Raw genomic sequence first — 24,301 nt, forward strand, 5'->3', positions numbered from 1 at the left:
AGAATAGCATGTTTTTAGTGAGAATAATTTGTTGTGTATCAACAATAAAGCTCTTTATGAAGTGCTCCTTATACAACATACATGTGGGTATGTATGAACATATATTCATATATACACATATATGACTTAGGTATTTATGGTCATGTTATTTAGTAGTGAGGGTACAGTTTGAAAATGCTTCATTAGGCAGTTTCATGTTTATAGGAACATCATTGCACTTGCAAACCCTAGATGGTCTGGGTTAGCCAATCAATGTGATCTCTTGAGGTGATTAACATACCATACTTTAAAATTTTTTTGAGATTATAATTTAATTACAACATCTCTCCTTTCTCTTTCTCCATATGCATATATCTATACTTTTATGGTAATTTTTTTTTGTTTGCTAGTTTATTTTAGATAGGGTCTCACTATGTAGCCTAGGATGGCCTTGAACTCATTATGGATCCCAGACTGGCTTTGAACTTGTAGTCTTATTGCATCAGCCTCCCACATACTGAGATTGCAGTCATGAGCCATCATGCTTGGTGTAAATTTTATTTGTAGGATGTGTATACTCTAAAATAAAGATAAAAATATAGTATAGCAAATTAGTAAACTAGTAATATAGTTTGTCACCATCATCATATGTCATGTACTGTACATAGTAGTGTGTGCTGCAATGTCATCTGGCTGCCAGCACAGCAGGTTTGTTTGCACAAGTGAGTATTGCATTGTGCCTAAGGTGTTATGATGGGTATAAAGTCATGACAGCTCTGATGTCATTAGACAAGTAGGAATTTTCCAGGCCAGTTATAGTCTAATGAGACCACTGTGATATATGTTGTCTATCATTGACCATAACATCATCATAGGCTGCACGCACATACTCACATAAACATGATGTGTATACTCAGTTCACTAATTTAGAGTTTACTTTTTCAAATTAAATGTTTCCCCCAAGGGAAACTTTCTTTCGTTTGCCTGTATTTGTAGTGGATCTGGTTCTGTATAGCTGAATAGAGTTTTACAGTACTGTAGAAGTTGGCCTGAGCAGGCACAGGTGGAAAGACTGTCACCCAAACAGTATATTACATGTTGAAGAAGGCCAGTGTTGACAGAGTCTCTTGCTATGGACCTGTTAGCACATGAGGACCAGGAGAGATTTTAATTTATAACCTTTCAAGAATGGAGGTTTTCAGCTCTGATAATCTATGATAGTTACAGGTTTATTTCTGTCCTCAAGGCTCAAGAACACTATTTGTTTTGTAACCTGTTCATATATTAGTGCTAGTGATATAATTATTTATCTTTAGAGTTCCCTCTAGCTTTGGTCTTAGTAGGGAGTTGAGAACATACCTCCTTTTCTTCTGTCTCTGCTTATATCTGCTACAATAACTACTTAAATTCTTAAAGTCAACAAAGGTCCAGATGGAGGTGTTGCTTTGGTATGTTTCCATGTTAGGCTGCCTTTTTATTACACAACTTCTGATACTTTTTTTTTTCTTTGTAGTGCTGACGACTGAATCCAAGGCCTTGTACATACATGCTCAGAAGGTGCTCTACCACTGAGCTATATCTCCAGCCCTTAGGATTTAAGTATAAAGTTATAGATGCGTATTTTATATTAAACAGTCTATTTATCACCTTAGTATTTTAAATATCCCCTAGTCCTAGTTCCTTACCCAATGATTTGTCATTTTAGAAATTACTCTAAACATTAATTAGACCCTTCTGTCTGAGGAGAGAATTAGAATTAAGCAGGCATTCAACATAATATGTTTCTTGATTGACTTCTTTTGGCTCATCAGAGTAGTTTTATGTGTTTAAGTGTATTTGTAAGAAAAATAGGGCTTGAAATGAACCTCAGAATTTCCTATGTCCCTAGTGGCCATGAGCACGCACAGTGCCTACTTTTTGGTTTGAAATGCCATTCACTATGAGAAGGATTCAGGACTCCTTGAAGAAATGACTGGTTGCATGTTTGGTGCAGAGGGAATAAGTTCACCTAGAGTGTATTCTTATGATAAAACATCATTTTATAATTACTAATATAACATAGATGGACACAGGAACTAATGTGAAGTTTCATCCTTTGGTCAATCTTAGGATACATCAAACATCAAAAATACTCATGATGGTATTGGATGTAATATCTTCAAAAAGTTATGAAAAAAACTTCAAATATGAAAAAAGCCACCTTTAAATATACACACAAACAATAAGCTTAGAGAAATTATTTAACAACTGTCATTGTCATTAAATCTTGCAAAAAAATGATTAATGGTAAAACCTACTACATGAAAAAAACAATTTAAGAAACATTGCATAAACCCAAAAGAGCACAGCTGTCAGTTGCAGAAAAAGCACCAGCTTTCATATTGAGCTCCAGCAGGCAGAAATCCCCTTCATTGAGTTGCAGCCATTGTGGCCTCTATTGAGGCCACAGAAACACACTTTATTATTCATGACACACTGCCAAAACCAGTTAGAGAAAGTTTACAGAAATCTTTCACCTAGACTTACCTTCCTGTTTACCAAGAATTGAGAGAAATAAGTTAGATTATACAGTAATAGACAAATCAAGAGTTTGAGTCGTTGGAAATGAACATTGAGCTGTACTTTTCAAATAGCCAATATGTTAGGACAGAAGGTGGACTTTTTTCCAAGACACCTGAGACAGCTACATGCAAAGTGTGATCTTTTATTGTGACATAGAGTCAGGAAAGAAACTGTAAAAGACATTTGGGGGATGTTTAGGGAAATGCAAAGATGAGAATAGGTATTAGATAATGTGGTATGCTTATTTTCTTAGAATAGGTAAAATATTGAGTTTATATTTCCCTGTCATGTGCATGCAAAAGTTTTAAGTTGACAAGTCCTAATGTCTGCGGCATATTTTAAATTGAAACTGTGGAATCGGTCAGTGATTGTTGAATCTTTGTGGTAGATATAGAGTTTCTCATTGCTCACCCTTTAAACTTGTCTGTATGTATGTTTAAATATAATAAAAATTGAGGCAAAAAAACCAATTGTATAAAGTGATGAATGTGAGGTTTCTGTTCAGAATTCTCCTTATCAAAGAAACCGAGGTTTGAGAGTTCATCTTCCATGGACATGTTTGTAATCAGTAGAAATGGTGGATTTGGTTCCCCTTTAAGTGGAGTAAGCACACCCTGCCATCTCTCTGACTGAATGCAACTAATACCCAGGCCAGCTGTTCAGATAACCTGAAAAAAATAATGGCAGTAGATTAAAGAAGGAAACATATGAAATAAAACATCTGGCATTCTGGGCATTTCTGTGGAATGTGGTGGTGGCTGAACAGGCCAATCACATCTTTGCTCTCTGACCCCTTTCTGGCTAGGGGAACTGTGAGCCAATAGTGGTCAGCAAGGTCTTCATCACTTTATTTATATTGTTTCTATTGGTGCTTGGATGTGGATGTGACATGAAGTAGAGAAAAGAACCTCAAGCCTTGGATTATAGTCAGGAGAGCAGGAGGACCACAGTGTGTTAGAAAAAAAGGAAGCCCAAGAGAGTGACCTACACATCTGTCAATAAAATCTTGGTGGTCACCATAATCAATACATAGATTAGTCTCACTCTAGTTATGTAATCCACTTGTATTAGGGTTTTCCATAGTCACAGAATCAATAGCGATGAGCCCATGTTCAAAGGGAATCCATTAGATTCGCTTACATGTTAGAACTGGAGTAGTCCAGCAATAGTTGTCTCACACCAGAGAGGCTGAGAACCCAATATCCATATAGCTGAGTGCCTCTGCCTCCCCAATCTAGCACCGATGCCTAGAGGGTTCCTGGAGAGCCATTGGTCTTTGATCCTCATTGGAGAATCCCATATACTTTCAAACTAGCTAAACTAGTCTTGCTTATGTGGCATCAAATGAAACATCTCAAACAAGATGGAAGGTGGAGACAGACACCTGAGGTTGGCCTCTGACCTCCCCTATCTCAGGAACAAACAAACAAACAAAAAAAACCTCCTTAATTTCTCTAAAGACTTCTTTGGCTCACACATAATTCTTTTGGCCCATGAGACATTCCCAGCTGATTTCTAATTTAGTTCAGGTTTTTTGGTTTAAGAGTTTTGTATTATTTTTTGTTATTTGCTGAGATATGTTTTGAGGTTAGGATGGCCTGTCGTCGTAAATATTTAATTGTCAGTTTAAGAAGATATATTCATTTATTCTCTTTGTCTCTCTGTCTCCCCCTCTCCTCCCCTTTCTCTTGTTTTGGGTTTGCATCTCTGTCATCTTTGGACTCTGATCTACCTTCCTGTAAAATCTTAGACTTGTTGCTGAGACCTGGGCTCTGATGTAAGCATTCCTTTCCCTCCTCCCATCCAAGCACTTAGCAAGCCTGACCCTACTTGTCTTCCAAGATTAGATGAGATTGACCATGTTCAGGATAGCATGGCCGAAGAGACTGGAAAGAGCTGGAACTGTCTAATGGTATTCATTCTGTTCATTTTTCCAGTAGCAGCTTGCTCTTGGAGGCAAGCTTTTGTTTCAGAGACTAACCTGGGGCTTATTTCAAAGTGCTAACCTTTCTCCTCTGCCAGCAGCACAAGTATTTTCTTCTGTTTTCTCTGAGCCTTAGTTCTCTTCCTGTAACAACTTAGTGGAGAAGGTTTATTTTGGCTCACAGTTCAAGGATACTGTCCATCACACTGGGGAAGTCAGGGCATCAGGGAGGGAAGCAGCGAGGTGCATGACATCCATACCCTGGAAGAGAGAGCAAAGGACACCCATGCTCTGCTGCTCACCCTGTTTCCTACAGTCAGGACCCCAGCCCAGGTAGTGGTACTGCTACTGTTAGGGTGGGTCTTCCAACCTCAGTTAAGCTAGTCAATATAATTTGTCAAAGGCTTGTTTGCAGGCTAAATGTTCTCTCACAAGTGTGTCTGAAGAAATGGGCAGTGGAGGCACATGGCCAAACAGAAGATAAGAAAAGAGGAGAAAAGAATGGAGGAGGGGATGGGGAGGGAACAGGGATTGACATGTAAAACAAGACTGTTTGTAATATAAATAAAAAAAATTGTTAAAAAAAAAAAGGAAAAAAAAAGGTGAGAAAATTCTTAAATACTCAAGCCAAAAAAAAAAAAAAAAAAAATGGAAAAAATGGAGAAGTCAAGATGAAGAGGACACAAGAAAGAAGAAAGGGCCTTGGTGTCAATAGGGATTTTGATGCGAAAATGTTAGACTAATCTGGGTGTGGGAGCACACTCCAATAATCCCAGCACTTGAAAAACAGGCAGGTGGATTTCTGTCAAGTATGAGACCAACCTATACTATATGATGAGCTCTGGAACAGTCTCAAAACAAGGGCTGAGAGATGGCTCAATGGTTAGAGTGATTGCTGCTCTTCCACAGGACTAGAGTTTGGTTCCCAGCACCCATGCCAGAGGGCTCACAACCACCTGTAACTCTTGAGCACAGGGTATCTGACACCCTCTTCTGACATCTGTGAGAAGCCTCACACATGAGGCACACACACACAACAAAAATAAAAATAAATCTTTTAAAAACAAAAGCCAGAGTTAAAAACTGTTGACACAGCACACACAAATGCCTAGATGTGGGAAATCTAAAAGCAAGGTCATTGTGTAACCTACCAGAGAAAGGTTACAAAGCCCCCTAACTTCAAGAGAAAGTCTCAAGTCATTTCTAGAAGCAAAACTGGTCACCTCATCATTAGATGATGTCACCAAGAAGACAGTATCAACGGGACACTTGCATGTATCCCAAAGTGACCCTCAAAACAGTGAAGTGATCTGTGACTTTATAAAAGAGATAGAAATTGACAAAATTGTGGCAGAAATGCAAACTAAAATCTACAATCAGGAATTATTAAGAATTATCAAATTAATGTGAGGAGATATTATGAAGCTAGAAAGTATTAGAATAACAAATCAAGGCTTTTGAAATATGGGGTGTTCCTAGTATGTGGTACCCAACAGCTGACAACTACAATGCTGCCCACAGGTTGGCTGCCTAAATTTAGAAAATACACATGCAGCACTTTCCGTAAAATTTGAATTCCAGAAGATTTTCCATTCTTTTTAGTATGTCTCTTATTTTACACTACAAAGTGTTCCTGTTTCTCTGGATTTCAAATTTAGCTCACTGGCTAGTATTTTCTCCTGGAAATCATAGGAGAAAGGGTCACGCTGATTGGGTTGTGGGGAGGGGTTCTTGGCTAAGCCACATCCCAAGGTAAGTTGGAAGAGTTCCTTCTCACCCATGGGGTGCTGACTTGAGCAGTCCCCCTGCCCCAGGAGTCGGGCCTTATTGTCATGATTGGCTTGCCAATGTGACATATCTCTCTTGCCTAGGTTTAGGCTAGGGATGAGTGTACTTAAGGTAACAAACCAACACGGTCATGATTTGCAAAACCACAGACACTTTAATAAGTTATGAAAGTAAGGAGTCAAGTTTTGCTATACAGAACAAAAACGTATCAATGGCTGTTGTCAGATAAAATTTTGTGATCTAAGTTGAGCACCATGTTTGGCTCCATTCAGTGGCCATCTGTCACACAGGAGTAAATAGAGTCAGAATGTTACCTCGGACAAAGACATGGCTATTGAGCACCAGTTATATATTTAAAACAAACCCCAAAATACAACTCTTAAAAATACAAACGTGAGGTTTATAGATGAGATTCCACAGGGTTTCCTAAGGACTTTCTTCAAATGTGGTCTGATTCTCCCTAAGAATAAAAAATGACTCCCAGGTGCCTTTGGAGGATTTTTTTTTTCTGGGTGATGTATGACAGTCTGGGTGACAACATGGTACTGTCAACTTCTAGAGGACATGTACTTGCTTCTAGGGCTACAAGAATGCCTCCAAAGTAAGAGCTACTTTGAAAGCTTGTGGCTGTTTTAAATCCATTCTCCAGATAACCCTGTGCTCAGGAACCTGAGCCTTTTCTGAGCCTAGTGGTCACTGTTTACCTTGGGCAGAGGTGTATGAGCACTGCTAACTCCAGAGAGGCCTGGAGCCCATGGCACAAGACACCAGGGATGTCATGTGGTACCTCATCTTCCTCAGGGCGTCTGTCTCACTGGGGCTGTCCTACGTGCGCCGTCTATGAAGCCCTGCTTTCCTGGGATCAGACAAGGGAGTGTTACTGTCCCACAGACACTAGAATTGGTAAACTCAGTCATATCCTGGCTACTATTAGTCTAGAATGTTCCTCTACATTCTATCGAAGACAAGAAATACTCAATTCTTCAGCCCATGAGTAAACTCAGCTGACTTGTATTCAACAAATGAGGGCCAGCCATGGGATTCATTCCCTGTTCATAAGGAGACAGGAAAGCAGAACTGTTCTCAAGCACAAGCTAAGAGAGATACTCAAAGGGTTTTTTCCAGTTTGGTTCTTTGGGAGCTGGGCCAGTGTAGAAGTATGTGTGGGATGTGGAGGCAAGGAAGGGGTGGTGAGGGTCTGGCCACCTTCTGGGAGGAAAATGAAGCACCATCTTAAACATTAGTCCAGCTGATCTCTATGCCCTGACTTCTTTCCATAGACCATCCACATAGACACCCCCCCCACACACACACATGAAGATTTACACAAGCACATTGAACACCCTGAAACTCAATGGAGGATCAGGCACAGTGGCATCAACTCAAGTCTCAATGTTCTTAACTCTGATTGGCTGGAGGGCTGGAGGATGTCAATAAGAGAGAATAATCCAAGATGTACGATTGGTGAGAACACAGAGCTTCTCAAGCTTTCCTGCACATGAGAAGGCTCAGAATTATGGTCAGGCTAAGCTCAGCCAAGGGGCTAACATGCCCTTGGGTCTTACCATGTCATGTATTGGAGTGGCAGGCTCACAAAATGCCAGAATAAGAGACTAAGTCATCACCCTCCTATTAACCAGCTACTCCCTTTTATTTCCCCCATTCATATCTGGCTCACCAAACACCATTCTACCACAAACAAATATCTAAGTTTCTAAAGAAACAAAATGAGGTGGGACTCCCACCTCCCAACCTATACTTCCTATTGCAGACCATACTATTGGGTTCTAGAACTTGTAAAGGGGCAAGGTCAGACAGACTATAAGGAAAACCCATTGTCTGTACCTGAGGCCCCAGAGCCTAGCACCTCACCACTCTGGTGGCAGTACTGGGATTCCAGGAAAGGGAGTCCTGGGTCTTGAGGGTCATTCTAGCTGGGTCATTCTAGCAGAGTCCATCCTTCCTCTCTGGGACCTTGGCCCAGGCTGGCCAGAGAAGAATACTGGGACTCTTCCACCAGAGCCTGGGTGGCATCAAGCAAGGCCAAGGTGAGTGGAGAGGAGAGAGATGGCTCCTCATACGCCCTGTTATAGGAGTCTCATCACTTTCCTGGAAAGAACTAGATAGGTGCACAGCCCATGCTCAGCTGAGATCAAAGCACTGTACACCATGAGCACCAGATGTTGAAACTGCACTAGATAATTAGTTAATAATTAAAACAGAGACCAGAGGTTACAGTCTGGTGGATCTAGACCTAAAACTCTTGGGTCATCTCCTATTCCCACCCCTGCAACTTGAAATATTTTGAGTACAGGAAACCCAGGTATCTGGATTGCAACATATAACAAGGCCAGGCTGGTAGGGAAGAAACACATGTCACACTGGCAGCTATAGTTGGAGCCTACCAATAGCCCTAGACGGTTGGTTAAAGTCCTCTAATAGCTACCACACTTGTCCAATCAGCTTCCTGGCCTTTGAGGTCATTTTGGCTCATGACCTTCACGTCAATGAACTCAGCCTGACAGTTGATCTATTAAATAAAATACCATGTCACTTAATAGTCTCCAGTCCTCTCATGCCTTGGTTCAGGGACTGCCATCACCAAGGAAATGAAGGTTCTCAACCACTGCTTAGTAAGTTGGAGCCAAGTTCTTTCTCTCTGGGAGTAATCCCTTTTGTAATCCCTTTTGACCTCCCAACATTGATAGAAACTAGGGAACTTGAATATTCCACTTTAACCTAAGACTACCACAAGATTTAAGTCATTCCTAGCCTGGAAAATACATGTTAGGCTGATTGTCACATCACCCCTCCCCCACCCAACCCACTCTTTTGTACTATTTTCCAAACATTTTTGGAAGCAAGAATTTTGGCTTTGTCTCACACAATCCAGCATTTACCATGCCATGGAATACAGCTATAAGCAAGGGGAAAAGCTGTTGATGCAAATCTTTCCATTTTATTAGAACTTTCCAGCCTTCTCTTTTTTCTGCCCTGCATTAATGAGCTCCTGGATTCTTTGGTTCCTTGTCTTTACATACAGGCTTGGTCGTCTAGGGATCAGGTTGGGAGACTGGACCTCTTCATCTACACCATGGATCTGGTAGGGGACATCCACAGCATTGGTTTCGGGGTGATCCTCAGTGGCATTGATGCTGGAGGCATTGAGGGGGACCTCCAAGGGAGGCCCCGGCGAAGGCTGCACCTGAGTGGCAACAGTGGGCCCCGGGAGTGTGGGCATGAACACATCGATTTCATTGTGCTTCCCAGGTGGAGGTTCCACACCTGTGTCCTCTGTGTTGCTGAGGTTGTGGGGCAGGTTGCAGGACTTGCAGCAGAGCTTGTTGTAGCTGGGGATGGAGCAATAGCGAGACAAGACTTCCATCCTACAGAACATTGACTTGTCGCCTTGGCACTGGCCCTCTGAAAGAGAAGAGTGGGAGAAATAACCAAAGGACAAGGTGAGGGGGACATGTACCCACCGCCGAATGCAGATTGCTGGAGGAGGCATGTGACAGAGTCCAGAGGCAGCACAGAGGCAGTGAGCTTGTGTGGAGAGCCAGTGTGATTGCAGGCTCCAGGTCTCTGAGCAGGGTGGCATCCACAGACCCCCCGCCTGGAGTGCTCCCCTCCTGCAAGCAATCCCCAGCTGAGCCTGCTTTCTCAGTGTACCTCTAAGGTTGAGGCAGAAATGAGACATTCTGTTCTTATCTTCACACTTGACATCTCAGTGGAACCTCAATGTAATTTCGCAGCAGGATTTGACTTTATAGTAATATACAAGTAATAACCGCACTAAAATTCAACCTAAAAGAACCTAGAGTCCAGCACCCCCTCATCTAGAACCTCACCGTGTGCCACCTGTCTTGACCTGACCTCCCAAGGTATTTCTGTTGGATACCAAAGACTCAGACTTGTGCAGATCTTTGGACATTTACCCAAACTTATCTGACATAGCCTGTCCTGCCACTGTTCCATCCAGCTATGGCCCCAAAGCACTAAATTTATCTGATATATCAGGTATCTTATCACAGTCCTGGAAGCTGACTAATCCAACAGCCATACCAATTCAAGGATTACCTGTAGAAGTCAGGAAGCTATACAGGGCCATGAGCCACATCCATCTCTTTATCTGGTTTTATAAATAAAGTTTTATTGAAACACAACCACATGTATTCTTATTGGCCACTTTCCCACTATAACAATAGTGGCATAGTTGTGACAAAGGCCAGATGGGCTCCAATGCTTAAAATATTTGCAGAAAATGTGGGTTCACTTTGGGTCAAGGACAACCCTTGATTAGTGGTTGGCCAAAGGCAGTGTTCAGTTGATGGAGACAGCCCTCATGATGGAGACAGTTCTCGTGATGCCCTCTTTTCAACTTGGCTTACCAGGTAGAGCTTTCTGTCTGATTTCCTTTGACTGAAATACAGGACTTCAGTTTTGAAAAATTAAAACAAGCCAATGAGTGAATTAAAACAAAACAAAACCAAAAACACCTCATGGGTTAAGAGCTTGGTGTACTAACAACAATAACAACAAAAAACAAAAACAAAAAAACCCAAACCAAAACAAACCCACATCAGTCAGCCCTCTGTGCCCACAGGCTCTACATCCTTGGATCCAGTTAACTATGGACAGGATTTGGGAAAAATGCTCTATTAAACAGGCTCCTTTGTGGTCAGTTTTCAAACACACACACACACACACACACACACACACACACACACACACACAGTAAAACAACTATCTATGTACTTCTTACATTGTATTGGGAATTATGTGGAATCTGGTGTGATGCAGAGTGTTTGGGAGGATACACAAATTATATGCAAATCCTAGAACATTTTACTTCAGGATGTTGCCATCTGCAAGATAAAGGGGTGGTTACAGTCCTTATTGAAACTACAGCAGTGGTTTTAAACACCGCTGATCAGACAGCTGTCCTAGATAAAGGAGCTGTCAATTACACTTCCAGCAGACTGGTCTGTGTGTCCTGAGGCTCTCGATGTTTAGAGGTTGCCAAGATAATTTTTATTTTTGTGATATTTGACCTTCCATTCCATTCCCAGTGACAACTAAATAGCAAGAACTCTTGAATTTTTTTTTTTTAAGATAGGGTTTCACTATGTAGACCAGTCTGGCCTTGTACTCACAGAAATCTGCCTTCCTCTGCCTCCTGAGTTCTAGGATTTAAAGCCTGTACTACCATGGGTGGCCCTCCCCAAATCCTGGTGGTATATGAATTGCATTTGGATTATCGACTGTTCCTGTTAGTTTTCTTGAATGCCTTTTAAAACTTATCTTTTAGGAGAAAATTGATACTAGCACTATTCACAGAAGACAAGTACCATAGCTAACCTTAGCCATGTAAACAGAGAAAAAGCAAAATCGGTTTTAAAATCAGGTTTGATTTCACCAGTCTCTAAGGGTTAGTCCTACACAGAACTCTGAATTAGAGACAGAGTAAATAAAGTATGACAGATGCTGGGAAAGGCACAAAGCAAGAATTTCTCCCTGATGTCATAAAAGGGTAGAGAGAAGAAGGAATGATCGCTTGGTGGGAGCAAATACATCATGGTAAATGAGTGGTGGGTTCATGAGCCCATTTTATCATTCAAAAGCTCATGAAACTAATTTATAAAGTGAGTGGCACCTTCCTGTCCATCATGGGCCTTAGATGTGCCCTATGCAGGTGGCAGTCTGGGCCATCGGGAACACTAATGTGCAGTTGGTTCCCTTAGAGGACAGCTAATCTAGACTCATCTCTAGAGAGATGGACTGAGGGATACTGTGCCATTGTCATGACTATCTTTTGGGTCCCCATTTCTCATCAGCCATGATTCCTTTGATTAACCAGCAGAGCTGTGGGCAGTAGACCCAACCACAGCTCCTGTGGCATCTTTGGAGTCTAGGGCCTGGGCCTGGGCTGCCATTCCATTTCTTAGATGCTGGGTCATCTCCTACTGTTCTCTCATTACCTCCTGACCTATCTTACTGTTCCCTGGCACTGATGATCATGATTCAGGAGTCCCAGCTCAGGGGAGGTCCCCGCCCAACCCTGACCTACTGCCTGGTCACTGTTAGTAGGTGAGAGGACACAGGCTCTATGGCTACTGAGAACAGAACATAGGAGGTGCAGGCAGGCAGGGCTATGGCCATGCACACACACACACACACACACACACACACACACACACACACACACACACCTCCCCCACCCCTTGGCTAATAGGCTCATACTCTTTATAAACAGGCACCTCAAGGCAGGACAATGATCTGATAGCAGTTCAGGAGACATAAGTTTTAGCCCACATTTCTGCTCTGATCCCAAGAAAAGAAGACGCCAACCCTAGCAGCACCTAAGGGCAGAAAACCTAGACATCTCTGCAAGGTCCTCACTTAGCACTGACAGCTCAACACTCAAGGTGTAACAGAACCTACTTTGAAAAGTTCTTCAATATGTGTGTTAGTGAAAGATGGGTCCTAAATATCTATGTTGGGCAGGGGGATGAGGTAGGGCAGGGAGCAGCAAAGTCACTGGAACCAGAAACCAGGTGGTTAATGCTACTGGATGGTGACACGTGGCACCTCAGTGCTGCCTGCCAGGAAGTTGAAGAGAACAAGCCGCCAGCTGACCAAACCCAAGCTCCCAGTTGAACTGAACTTTTATTGAGTTTATTTGTGGGGTGCATGACAAGAGGTCTTTCCATCATTAGTAAGAATAAAAGGTAATTTTCACAGTCACTTTGGCACACACAATGTCTCATGGAAAGAAAGAAAGAAAAGAAAAAAAAAAACAGAAAAGCAATGACGACAACGAAATCTACATAATACGTCATTAAGTACATACAAAATACTAATAAAATATCCCTGATAAATCAAAGTGCGTACAGACAGGAGGCAAATGCCCGGGACCGTGTTGCACCATCTGCAACCACACAGGTCACTTACATTGCCTCGTCAAAGTTGGAAGTTAACAGTCGTGAGAGGATTAATTTGCAGTTACACACCAATTATTTACATAACAGTTATTAGTGCCAAGATGAGTAGGAGGAGGCTTGGCTGCGTGGTTCAGCAGGAATTAGAGTTATTAACAGATGAAGATGTCTGGGGCCAGGTGGGGCTGGTAGGACTGTCAGTTGGGAGTGCTACATTGGTCACGGCTAAGGACCCAGGTGTGTCACCCTCTGGGTGTAAGGCCGAGCTGTGGGAGCTCCTTGCAGGAGTCTCCACAAAACAGTCAGCGCCAACTGGCCAGGTGGGCATCAGAGGAGGACCCCTTTTGTCAGAGATAGACAGACTGCCTGCTCCTGCTTAGTCCCTTCCCACATAGATGGTTCAGAGAGGAAGCAAGGCCATCCCGATTTAGAAACTTTACCCTTGGCAAAAGATGGGCAAAATAGGTGGGGTCCCCTAGATCTTTAGTGCCTGCCTCCTACCTGGATCAAATCCCCCATCTGAGGCTGCAGTTAGCAGCCAATTCTGTTAGCTTTCAACTTTAAGGCATCTTCTACATAGTGTTTCTAAGCAAAAAAGCAATAAAAATTGAGGTATTCTGTAGTTGTTCACACTGGTAGGTGAGGCACATCCATATCTGTCAATCAGTCAATGGTCAATCAATCAATCTCGCTTTCAATCCTCTGAACGGGTCATATGCACACGACAAGAAAAAGGCCATTGGAGCAAATGGACAGAGAATGGAAGTGGTGGTGTGTCCATGACGTCCCATTTCAGGGACATGTATCCCTGCCTCCTCCTCCATCTGAGAGGACAGGGGGATGGGGGCCACGGGCCGTGAAGGTTGGGTGCGAAGGCCAGACGGAAGCAGGCCATAGTTTCACAAGTCGGAAAGGACACACTGAGCAGAGGGCGACAGCAGCAGTGACAGCAGCAGCAGCCGGGAAGCCCCTGACACCGCAGGAAACTTGGGGTCTGTCACCCCGGCACAGGAGATGCAAAAAACGCACACCACAGAGACCCCTATGGTCTCACCTCAGTGGTGGTGGCGTATGAAAGGGGATGGGGCTGGCTTCCCCTTGAAGTTGACCCTTCAGCCTGGAGGGATGTGTCCCAATGAGGCAGTCGCCATGGCGAGGTGGTCACACCCGCACAGTGGCCTCAGGCCCCTCCGGCACCACAACAGATCTTTGCCCCTTTACAAGCCATCACAAAACCAGGTCCTGGCCCCCGTATAAGAGGCCAGTGTCCCCAGACCAGACCTCCTTGAGGCTGGCCTTCGCTCCCTGCCACCAAGTGGTACAAGCAGGCTGAGCACATAGGCCCAGAGAAAACAGATTCACCCAGAGAGCGCTCAGCAGGAGTCAAGGAAGCTTTCCATAGAGAGAGAGGAGGGGAGCCCAAGGCAAGCTCCACAAGGCGCAGGGCATGCACTGGAGGGCAGAGGCAGAGTTATAAACGGGTCGGTTACTTGACGAGATCTTCCGGATGGGTGAGTCAGGGTCAGGCCGGGACAGCCACTGAACCACGTAGCTCTTCTTGGAGGGATCCGAGATGTTTCCTGGAAGGAAAGAGGAGGCTGCAGCTGCCAGGGCATCACTAAGGACCACCACCACCACTACCACAACATCCAGAGCAAAGCAGCTCACCTCCAGGCATTCTGGGGCCCAGTGCAATAGGAGGGTATAATTCCTGTTCCTGGAAAACTGGTCTAGTCTCCTGCAGACCTGTCTGCACTCTGGGACCCAGACAGCAATGTCTCGAATTGCCCACCTCAGGCCTGTCTACCTGCTAATCCATGTCCTGTTCCTTCATCCTTTTTACCCCACTGTACTTCTAGGGTTCCTTGTCACTCAAGTTCTGTACTGGAGAAACATGGTGAGGATGACAAATCATGCCATCCCTACCGAGAGTGTCACCTGACCTCTTGCACTCTGTCCTCTGTAGAAGAGAACGATGGGGATGGGGTCTAGCCTTGAGTTGTGGTGTGGACCAAGATGTTGAAACACATGTGATACTGGACCAGGCATCTGCACAGCGTTCTCGGCTGTTGCTCTCAAAGAAACAGGGCACCCTCTGCTCACTTGGGCACCCTTCCTACATTGACATCTCTGTCGCATAGACCACACACTTCTTCTGGCAGAGCTCTGCTGTGTTGTGTTTCACTGTGGGTCACTGGAGTTTAGAGCTGTAACATCATGCCATGGAGGCAGGGATGGGCTGAGACTCCTCCCTTAGGTGCATCCGGACCTGTCGAAGGACTCCCATGTGTCAACCCCCACCCCCAATCCTATTTCTTTCTAGGGTAAATCTCAGCCCTGGATGGGAGTGCTCAAGTTCAAGTTCACCCATGACAAGCTCAGCCATTTTGGAAGAAGGGCAGAATTTGATTGCATCCGGCCCCCACCTCCCCTCTCCTAGGCTGTCGCATGCTGGGGGTCAGGGGTGGCACAGGGCTTACGGGGACAGGGTGCAAGCCTGCAGATTCTTGCTGTCTCAGGCCGCTCCTCCCGGCAGACACCAAAATTATCATCGGCAGTGCGGCAGAGTACTGGCCGTTCCTGGGTGCCATTGCCGCAGGTTACCGAACACTGTAGATACAGAAGCATTAATCAGGGTCACCCCCCCCCATACTGGGCCTGGAGTTCCTCAGGCATGTGACTGATGACCCTCGGGAGATGGTGTGGGGCAGAGGTGGGTCTTGTCCCATGGGGGCTGTCTTAGAATGCACGTGCACACCTCTCCGGGCCACTGTGATGCCCGCGCCACTGGGTTTTCCCTTCCTCCCACAGCTTGGATATAATTTAAGCATGTCACTCCAGACCTGTGTGTTGGAAGCTCTGTCCCCATTGTGGTGGTGATGGGAAGGGGAGTAAACACCTAGTAGGAGGCTTCTCCTGACCTGTTTGGACCTTGGCTGCCTGCGGGATCACTCTCCCAGGTATTCAATCATGGTGCCATATGTCATAAGGTCCTTCCTCATAAAGGTAAAGTTGATGATGCCAGCACTGTGGCCTTAAACTTCAAAACCGTGAACTAAAGAAGCCTCTTTATACAGTAGCCAGAAACCTTCTACCCTGCCATAAATCCCTATGGAGAGTCCCCAGGAAAGTAAAAACAGAATTACTATATGACCCATTGCTCCTGCGTATACCCAAAGACTCTAAGTACACACCACAGGGGTGCCTGCATATCTGTGTTTATATCTGCACTAGCCAGGAAACAGATCCAGCCTACCTGTCCAAAAACAGATGCACACAGAAAAAAAAAGTGGTACACATATGCATGTTTGTATGTGAAGGTACATATATGAAGTGCAGGGCAAATGTATATGTATGCATGCACACATGGAGGTCTGAAGCTAACATTCAGAGTCTTCTTGACCGCCTTCTACCTTATTCATCAAGTCAGGGTTTCTCATCTGGACTCTGAGCTTGCTGACACAGCTAATGTGGTTATCGAGCTTGCTCCTCTCTGACTCAGCTCTGGAGCTATAGGCAGGCTGCTATGTCTAGCAGGCATTTATATGGCTGCTGGGGAATCTAAACTCCAGTCTTCCTGCTTGCACAGCAAGTGCTTTAAGCACCAGAGCCATTTTCCTAGATCCTACATATTTTTTCCATAAGGAAAAATTAAAACATGAAATTTGCTAGAAAATGGATAGAGCTATTGATCCTATTAAGTAAAATAAGCTGGGCTCAAAAAGACACATTCTGTTTCTCCCCCATATATGGAAGTGTGTGCGCGTGTGTGTGCGCGTGCACCGTGTGTGTGCGCGTGCACGCGCACCTGTGTGGGTCATGACACTCTCCAGGGGAGAAGAAAAAGGGAAGGGGAGGGCAATGGGAAAGAGAAGTGACTTAGAACAAATGTGTGTGAGGACACCATAATGAAACTCTTTACTTTGTATGCCAACTTCAAAGAAGAGATAGGACAATTTAGACAGTGAAGAAAAGCAATGCCATCATAAGGAGAAAATATAAAGCACATCTCCCCACAACCCTCCCCACAAAAACGTACTCAAGCACCTCATTATGGTAATGGAAGGTGGTTTAATACACTTCTCTGGCTGGAGGATGTTGAAGGTCCAGGAAAACCTGTAGTGGGCTGGGGCTCCTGCAACATCTCTGATCTATCCCTGGAACCTTTGGCTGTCCCTCCTCCAACTCCCTCTCTAAACACAAGGTTCCAGTACCCTCTAGAGCTTGCACCCACTTCGTGACCCTGGGGAGGAACCAGAAGTGCAGAAGGGAAGAACCAACTCAGCAGACCTGAGAGTCTCAAATTCTTCACTATTCCTAAGAAACAGCCTGATTTGAGGAATGACTTTTGTGCAATTTCTGGGGGCCTAACACATGGAAGGTTCTGTGTGATAAAAAGCCTTTTGCATGCCTGAGGCCTTGGGGCAGGTTGTACCAGCTTTGCTAGGTAGTTTAAACCAGTGGTACAATTCATGCACGGGAAATATGTTTTCTGTCCTTCTGGGATCTGAGGTCCATCACTGTGCAGCTGGTTCCCTGACACAAAACCCCGACTTCCATGTTGCAGCTCCCACCGGTGCCTTGTCTATCTCAGACTTATCCAAGCTCAGTTTGGGGTCAAGGGCATGGGGCCTAGAGAACAGCTTACCTGGGACCAGGATCCAGCCCGCCACCGCCCAGGGCAGAGCTCACGGTTGCAGGCCCTTCGGCTCTCAGGACGGTGGTCATTGCAGTGTTTGGTGTGCACAGAACGGGTCATGTTGTTGTGCAGAGGTTGAATACAGCGTATGGAGCGCACCTGCATGCCGGTTCTCCCACAGCTCTGACTACAAGGTTCCCATTCACCGGCTACCCACCTGCCAGGGCAGAGTGACAGGTGGTCAGGAACCAGTCTGTCTGTGGCCCAGGTAGGCAGTGAGAACAGAAAGAGATGCCAGCCTATTCCTTCCTGCAACTGAGGTTCTTTGTTTCTCAAAAGTGCCTGCCATGTATGCAGGCTTTCGTGGAGAGGAAACTAAGGCTCAGATACTCCCCTGCCTGTTGACAGGCTCTGCTGGGGCTAGTGGCCTAAAGGGTTCTGCCCCCTGTCTATTCCCTCAGGGTTCCTTATCCTGACCACGGTGTCATCTACTGAGGGCATCATGAACCCTCCCCAGTAATGCTCAAAGGTACTGTGGATGCCCCTTGAGCCTTTGTCCCTGCTTGTCCTTTGCCCTGACCTGGGCTCAGAAATGCATCCTGCTGGGGTCTGAGGGTCTGAGAATCAACACTGTTGATTAGAAACATCTAGTACAGCATTGGAAGCTAGCCCAGGTCCTCTGGGTCACAGTTTCCCCACCCAAGTGTTAACATTTTATGTCTTTTATGAGATGCACATGCAACTTCCATTCAGTGGGTCAGAAGAGGGCCACACCTACGGCGTGGTGGGCGAGAAGCCTTACACCCCTTGGGATGCCAGACCCAGGGCCCACTTTCATCCCTCCCTCCACAATGTGCCCTTGGGCTGTGGCCCCCTCCTGGCACTCACACAGGCTGGGAGCACTCCTGAGGGTTGCAAGCTCGGCGAATGGCTTTGGGCTTGGCAAGGGCACTGCAGAAGGCTCGATGCACCATCTTGCTGTCCAGCCTCCGGCGGCAGCCATACTTGGTAAACTGGGACCCTGAAGACAGAGAGCTTGAAGGGGCTCAATGGGGCAGTGGGACCCCCAAGAGGGCTTGGAGAGGTGGGCCCTGTACCAGCCGTGTTAGCCCTGTTCTCCTCTTTGCTCTTTCTATATAGTCCAGGTCAGCTTTGAACTCACTCTTTGTCCCAGTATTCCCTCAAACTTGTAATCTGTCTGCTTCAGCCCTCCAAGGGCTAGGGTTACAGGCTCGAGCCACCACGCTCTATTCCTCCTTGTCCTTAAAATGATATGGAGGGTGGGGCGGAAGCCTTGAAGACATCTATCTAGGAACTCACCTTTCTCCCCATCAGAGGGAGGGCAAGAATGCAGGCTCTCTTGATGACTTCTGAGTCACAAGGATGGACCTGTTCCCCTCTATTACTTAGCCATTTGCTCTACCTTTGGGTCTGAGATAAATCAGGGTTTGAGCAACACAGGGCACCTGTCCTGCGTGGCTCCTTTTTTCACGGACTCCTGTGGGGTGGGACCTTTAAGAGGTCACTGGGGATGGGCTCTTGAAGGGGGAAGACTGGGAATCCAGCCCTTTCTCCCTCTCCTGGCTTCCCAGCCACCTGCTAGGCTAGGCAGGTAAGGCAGCAAGCAGCTTCTTCTGCAGTCTATCTGCTCCTGCCATGATCTGCTGCTTCAACACAGCCCAAAGCAATGAGACCCACTAGTCAAGAGACAAAGACTCCAAAATTGTGGGTGAAAACACAATTTTCTTTTTTATAAGTTGATTATCTCAAAGATTCATTACAATGACAGTAAACACTACACCCAAGGTTGGTATGGCTAAGACGGAGAGGTACAGCATGGGACATCAATGTGCCCAGATGCTTTCCCTGGGCCTCAGAGACTACAGGGAGAATTTTGGAGTTTGTCTCACAAAAGGAGGGCACTAATGGAGGTGTGAAAATACAGGGCTGGGAAGGGTCTGGTTCATGCCTTTACTTTCCCATTTGTGTGTGTGCGAGCTTGTGTTAAGACTCTGTGGGCCTGAGGTTGAATGTCAGCAACCATCCTTGATTTCTCTTCCATTGTATTTATTGACACAGAGCCTCACAATCAAATCTAGAGCTTGCCCATGTGGGTAGTATCCATAGCCAGCTTGCTCTGGGGATCCCCTAGTCTGTTGCCTTCCAAAGCTGGAGTTACAGGAGAGCTTCCATGCCCATCCCACTTTTACATAGGTTCTGGGATCTTAGCTCTGGTGCCCAGACTCACAAGGCAAACATGTTAACTTCTTATCTGTCTCTCCAGCCCTGATTCATTAAAAAGTCATTCCTGGACCTAGAGCGAACCCACAAAGGCCAGTGGGAAGATGGTGCTGGACCAGAGGGCCAGGAATCGGCAGGGCCTGCTGGTAAGAGCCAGGTGAAATGTGGAGATGGGGCAAAACCATGCAGGCAGAACAGAAAGCTAAGAGTACCATTGCTCAGGATGAGGTTCACCCCTCCCTTTGTGGAATTCTTTGAGGTCAGTGGAGACCATTTCTCCTCTCTCTCTCCCAGCCCCTGCTCTAGATTAATCAATGAAAGGAGCTCCCTGGAAGCGTCCCCAATGCTTCTGGAGTCTTGCTAGTACTGCAGCCTGATCCACCCACGTCAGCCCCCCAATATGTTACTCCCTACATACTGATTACATACTGATAGAGTCCATGCTGGTGTGACCCACACCCTACAGGCCATTCTGGCTACATTTTGCCTAATGTCTTAAGCACCTGCCCTTCCCAACTACCCAGGGACCTTTCCCAGCCTAGACTAAGCCTTAGATCACTTTAATGGAGGTCATTGCTGAGTTACTCCCCCAGGCCCTTCTCATATTTGTCACAGGACAAACTCACTGGCCTCAGAGCTGCAGTCAGGAGGGCACTGTTGGCCCATCCAACCAGCCCAACTAGGCTCACACTGAGTTTCAGCCCAGGGGTGCTCCACCTCCGATCAAGCCCAGGAGCCCCAGCAGTGAGAACCCCCCTCACCTCCACCGCAGGGCTTGGAGCAGGGAGACCACTTTTTCAGGGCCCATTCATGGCGCATAGAGTCATCTTCCAGGACGTTGTTATCATCGACATTGAGCGAGTCCTCATGGATCATGTACTTGTATGTCAGTGAGATCCGGGTGTCTCCTTCAGGGATAACCTGGGCCCACCCCAACATGATCATGAGTATGTTCGCCCAGCTTTTCATCCTTCCTCTGTAGACAACTTAGAGGCACTGGGTAGACTGACAACCAGGGGAGGCAGACAGACATTAAAGATGGTTATCTTTAATGGCTTTTCAACTTTACAATGGCACTTGGAATTTGAAATTTGGACCTTTTCCCTGGCTAGTGCGATGTGGTGCAACCCTCTTGTAATGCTGATGGTGGTAGTGAGTCCTGGCTGTGGTTTAGGTGCAGCCAGTGCACTTTTGTATGGCATGTTTAGGGGTTTATGAGATACTCACTTTGTCCACATCTGTAGCACATCAGTAACTACTAAGGAGAATCTAACTATTTAGGATCTCACAGGCTGCTGGTCACAACATTAAGACAATTGTAAAATTACATTTTATTGATGTATTTTTTTTATACGTGCACTCATTCAGTGCCCATAGAGGTCCGAAAGGGGTGTTGACTCCCTAGGAGCTAGAGTTATAGGCATTTGTGAGCTGTCTGCTGTGGGAGCTGGGGTAGGAATTCTAGTTGAGCAGTGAGTACCCTTACCTTCTGAGTCATATCTCCAGCCCTCCCTCTCTCTCCAGCTCACCCTCATTTTGTTAAGTTGCCCCAGTTGGCCTTGAACTTTCTGTGTAGACCAGCCTGCCTTGGAACTTGCTTTAATCTCTTGCTTTGCCTCCTGAGTGCTAGGGTTGCAGGTGCATGACACCATGTCTGGCTCAGTGTGTTTGTTTGTTTGCTTGCTTTGATAAATAAATGGTATCACTTAAGCAATGAGTTAAAACTAAAAAATTTAAAATGACTCGAAAATCCAGCCCCTCTCGGGATTCTCCATAACCAGGAACAGTGTGGAATCTGGAATCCAGTCCTGCTTAGACACAAAGTCCAGTGTGACTAGATGCTGCTTTCTGATTTCTCAGGTGTGAGAATTTCAGTACAACAGCAGAGGTTAATGTACCCGTTGGTATAAGCTACGACCGTCACTCAAATAGAAAACACAGAAACCTCTAGAGAGGAGATTGCCCACAGTCAGTAAAAGCTGGTACAGCAACCAGAGCCCTGGGGGGTGGGCCCATGCCCACACATGGTTGACTTGGAGGTGGAGATTATGTCAGGGAAAGAGGCTGCATAGAGCAAAGCCTGAATGCAGGGGGAGTTTGGGCATCCCAGGGCTCCCATCTTCCTGGGGCTGTGTGCACCCACAGGCAGCACAGTACTCACCAGCACAGTGATTGTTCCGTGGAGAGGGCCCATAGTCTGCAGCGTCTCCCTCTCATCTTCATTCCTGTATTCCCACTCCACACCCATGGCAATGAAGGTTCTAGAATTGGGGTCCAAGTGGTTCTCTTCATTTAAGATGAACTTGCCTGTCTCCAGGTTCTTGACAGCTGAGAATAGCAAAAAGGAACATATAGTCACTCCAGCATGCCGGTACTAGTGGGTGGGGGGGTCACAGGTTTCTTTTTCAACTGTCCCACCAGCTAGCTGCCACTGAGGGGTCTGTCCTTGCCAATAGCAGCCCAAGTTGCTCTGGGAGCTACACACTGCACTTGGTTGCTCTACCGAGACCAGGCTAACCTCGGTGTGGGATCTACTGCCTAGCTCAGTGCCTCAGACAGGGTGGTCTGCCACACTTCTGAAGACTGGAGGGATATGGCCTGTCTGGGACACAGGGCTGTGGCCGTTGCCAAAGGAGCCTTCTGACCTCAAGCTCTGACCTCCCCCACAAGATGCATGTATGAAAGCCCACAAGGTGGACCGGGGCTGAGGCACATCCATCTGTCAGGGTCGTTGCTCCCAGGACCTGGCCACACAATCCAAGTTTTTGAGCTATGGTACCCTGCTCTGACCTTTGGCACACGGCCCATCCCAGAAGAACCAGGTCTCACAGGTGTGGGCTCTGACTCACACAGATAGTGGCTAGTGGTGTCGGTCTCCTGGATGAGTAGGTGTCTGGCTCCAGCAGGGATCTCAAACATCTTGATGTACTCTTTGGGGTGGAGAAAGGACGCCAGATGAGAAGACAGGAAGCCATTCCAACATACATGCCCCAGGAGAGGCCTGCCCTTCAAGGCAGCTCCACCACAGGCATTCCCAACCCTACTTAGTAAGAGAGGGGTCGGCTGGAAAGCCCTGACACTCCCTACCCTGCTTCTCCTCATCTTCAAATCCCAGGTGTCACAATGCTGCCTCCTCCACTGAACGCTCAAGTGGGAATCCAGTCCCCAGCCATACTGGGGGTCATTAAGATGCCCTATCTAGGAGGGAAGCCCCAGGCAAGCCACGTGGCTTATCTACACCTCAGGCTGTCCATCTGCAAACCATGTTAGAAGCCCCATGTGTGGGGGTGGCGAGGCCAGTGCTGAGCACCTGACCCACAAGGCCATTCCTGGCTCACAGCTCCTCACCAGAGCCTACATGTTTGCTCTGTTGCCTTTCACAAGAAAACCAAAGAGGCTTGTCTCCATGTCAGAGTCAGACTGGCAGACCACAGGGATGTGGCCCGCTGCTGCAGGCCAACCCCCAGGGACAGAGGGAAACACCGAATCAGTACCAGGCTGCTGTGTTTCGGATAAGGTTTGTGGGTGTCCCCCATGTGCTAGATTCAGGGACGTCTTGATGGAAGCCATCTGTGGGCAGGAGAGAGGGAGGGAGCAAATGACATGGAGCTGGGCATCCCGGAGGGCTGAGGGGACTGATCTTTGTGGACCCCTGACCTCAGACTTCAAAGGTTCATCTATAACCCAGGCCCTGTTCTCCATCTTCCACATTCACCGTGACTCAGACTCGAGATCCCCAATCGGTTCCCTTTCTCCCTGAACCTCACAGCCACAAGCTCCAAATAGTCACAGGCCTATGCAGAGTCCCAGGGGTGCCCGAGGTGCTGTTGACACCCCACCCCAAGGCCGAAGACGGGCTTCCCACCTTGCTTCCTCGGTGACCTCGTGAACGCGCCCTTCACCACTTTACACTGCGTGTTGTCACCGCCACACACTCCACACTTGTCTTCCTGTTTGCGGGAGCCGATCACCCCATCACAGCCCACCTTCTGCAGGGCAAGAGAGGGCAGGGGACCTGTGAGACCTCATCCTTGCTCATGCCTGAGACCCCAATGCCCACAGTACCTGATCCCTCCCACAAGGGGGTCTGTACATCTGTATATGCTTCTCAGCAGCTCCTGACAGGGGAATAAAGGCTTTGGAGACAGGCCCTGATGAGCCATGTGCCCGCTCCTTGCCTCAGTTCATGCAGAGCACTGAGCCTGTCCTAGACAGCACCTCTGTCCT

General features: G+C 46.5%; 2 protein-coding genes across 2 annotated transcripts in view; one reads left to right on the forward strand and one right to left on the reverse strand.

The window, feature by feature from the left end:
- Nucleotides 1–24,301, forward strand: part of Canx (calnexin) — a 1,018,992-nt gene that overhangs the window by 534,240 nt on the left and 460,451 nt on the right. The window lies entirely within an intron of this gene.
- Adamts2 (ADAM metallopeptidase with thrombospondin type 1 motif 2) overlaps nucleotides 9,193–24,301 on the reverse strand; it is a 193,194-nt gene continuing 178,085 nt past the window's right edge. Inside the window, exons 14-22 of the mRNA XM_051180771.1 lie at nucleotides 23,940–24,063; nucleotides 22,924–23,004; nucleotides 22,236–22,402; nucleotides 20,836–20,995; nucleotides 18,722–18,854; nucleotides 17,843–18,050; nucleotides 15,675–15,804; nucleotides 14,685–14,774; nucleotides 9,193–9,676 (exon numbers count right to left, since the gene is read on the reverse strand). Coding sequence (XP_051036728.1) covers nucleotides 9,216–9,676; nucleotides 14,685–14,774; nucleotides 15,675–15,804; nucleotides 17,843–18,050; nucleotides 18,722–18,854; nucleotides 20,836–20,995; nucleotides 22,236–22,402; nucleotides 22,924–23,004; nucleotides 23,940–24,063 — 1,554 coding nt within the window. The 3' untranslated portion in view covers nucleotides 9,193–9,215. The remainder of the gene's footprint in view (nucleotides 9,677–14,684; nucleotides 14,775–15,674; nucleotides 15,805–17,842; nucleotides 18,051–18,721; nucleotides 18,855–20,835; nucleotides 20,996–22,235; nucleotides 22,403–22,923; nucleotides 23,005–23,939; nucleotides 24,064–24,301) is intronic.

This window comes from Phodopus roborovskii, unplaced genomic scaffold (assembly GCF_943737965.1).
Source record: "Phodopus roborovskii unplaced genomic scaffold, PHOROB, whole genome shotgun sequence".
Taxonomy (NCBI): Eukaryota; Metazoa; Chordata; class Mammalia; order Rodentia; family Cricetidae; genus Phodopus; species Phodopus roborovskii.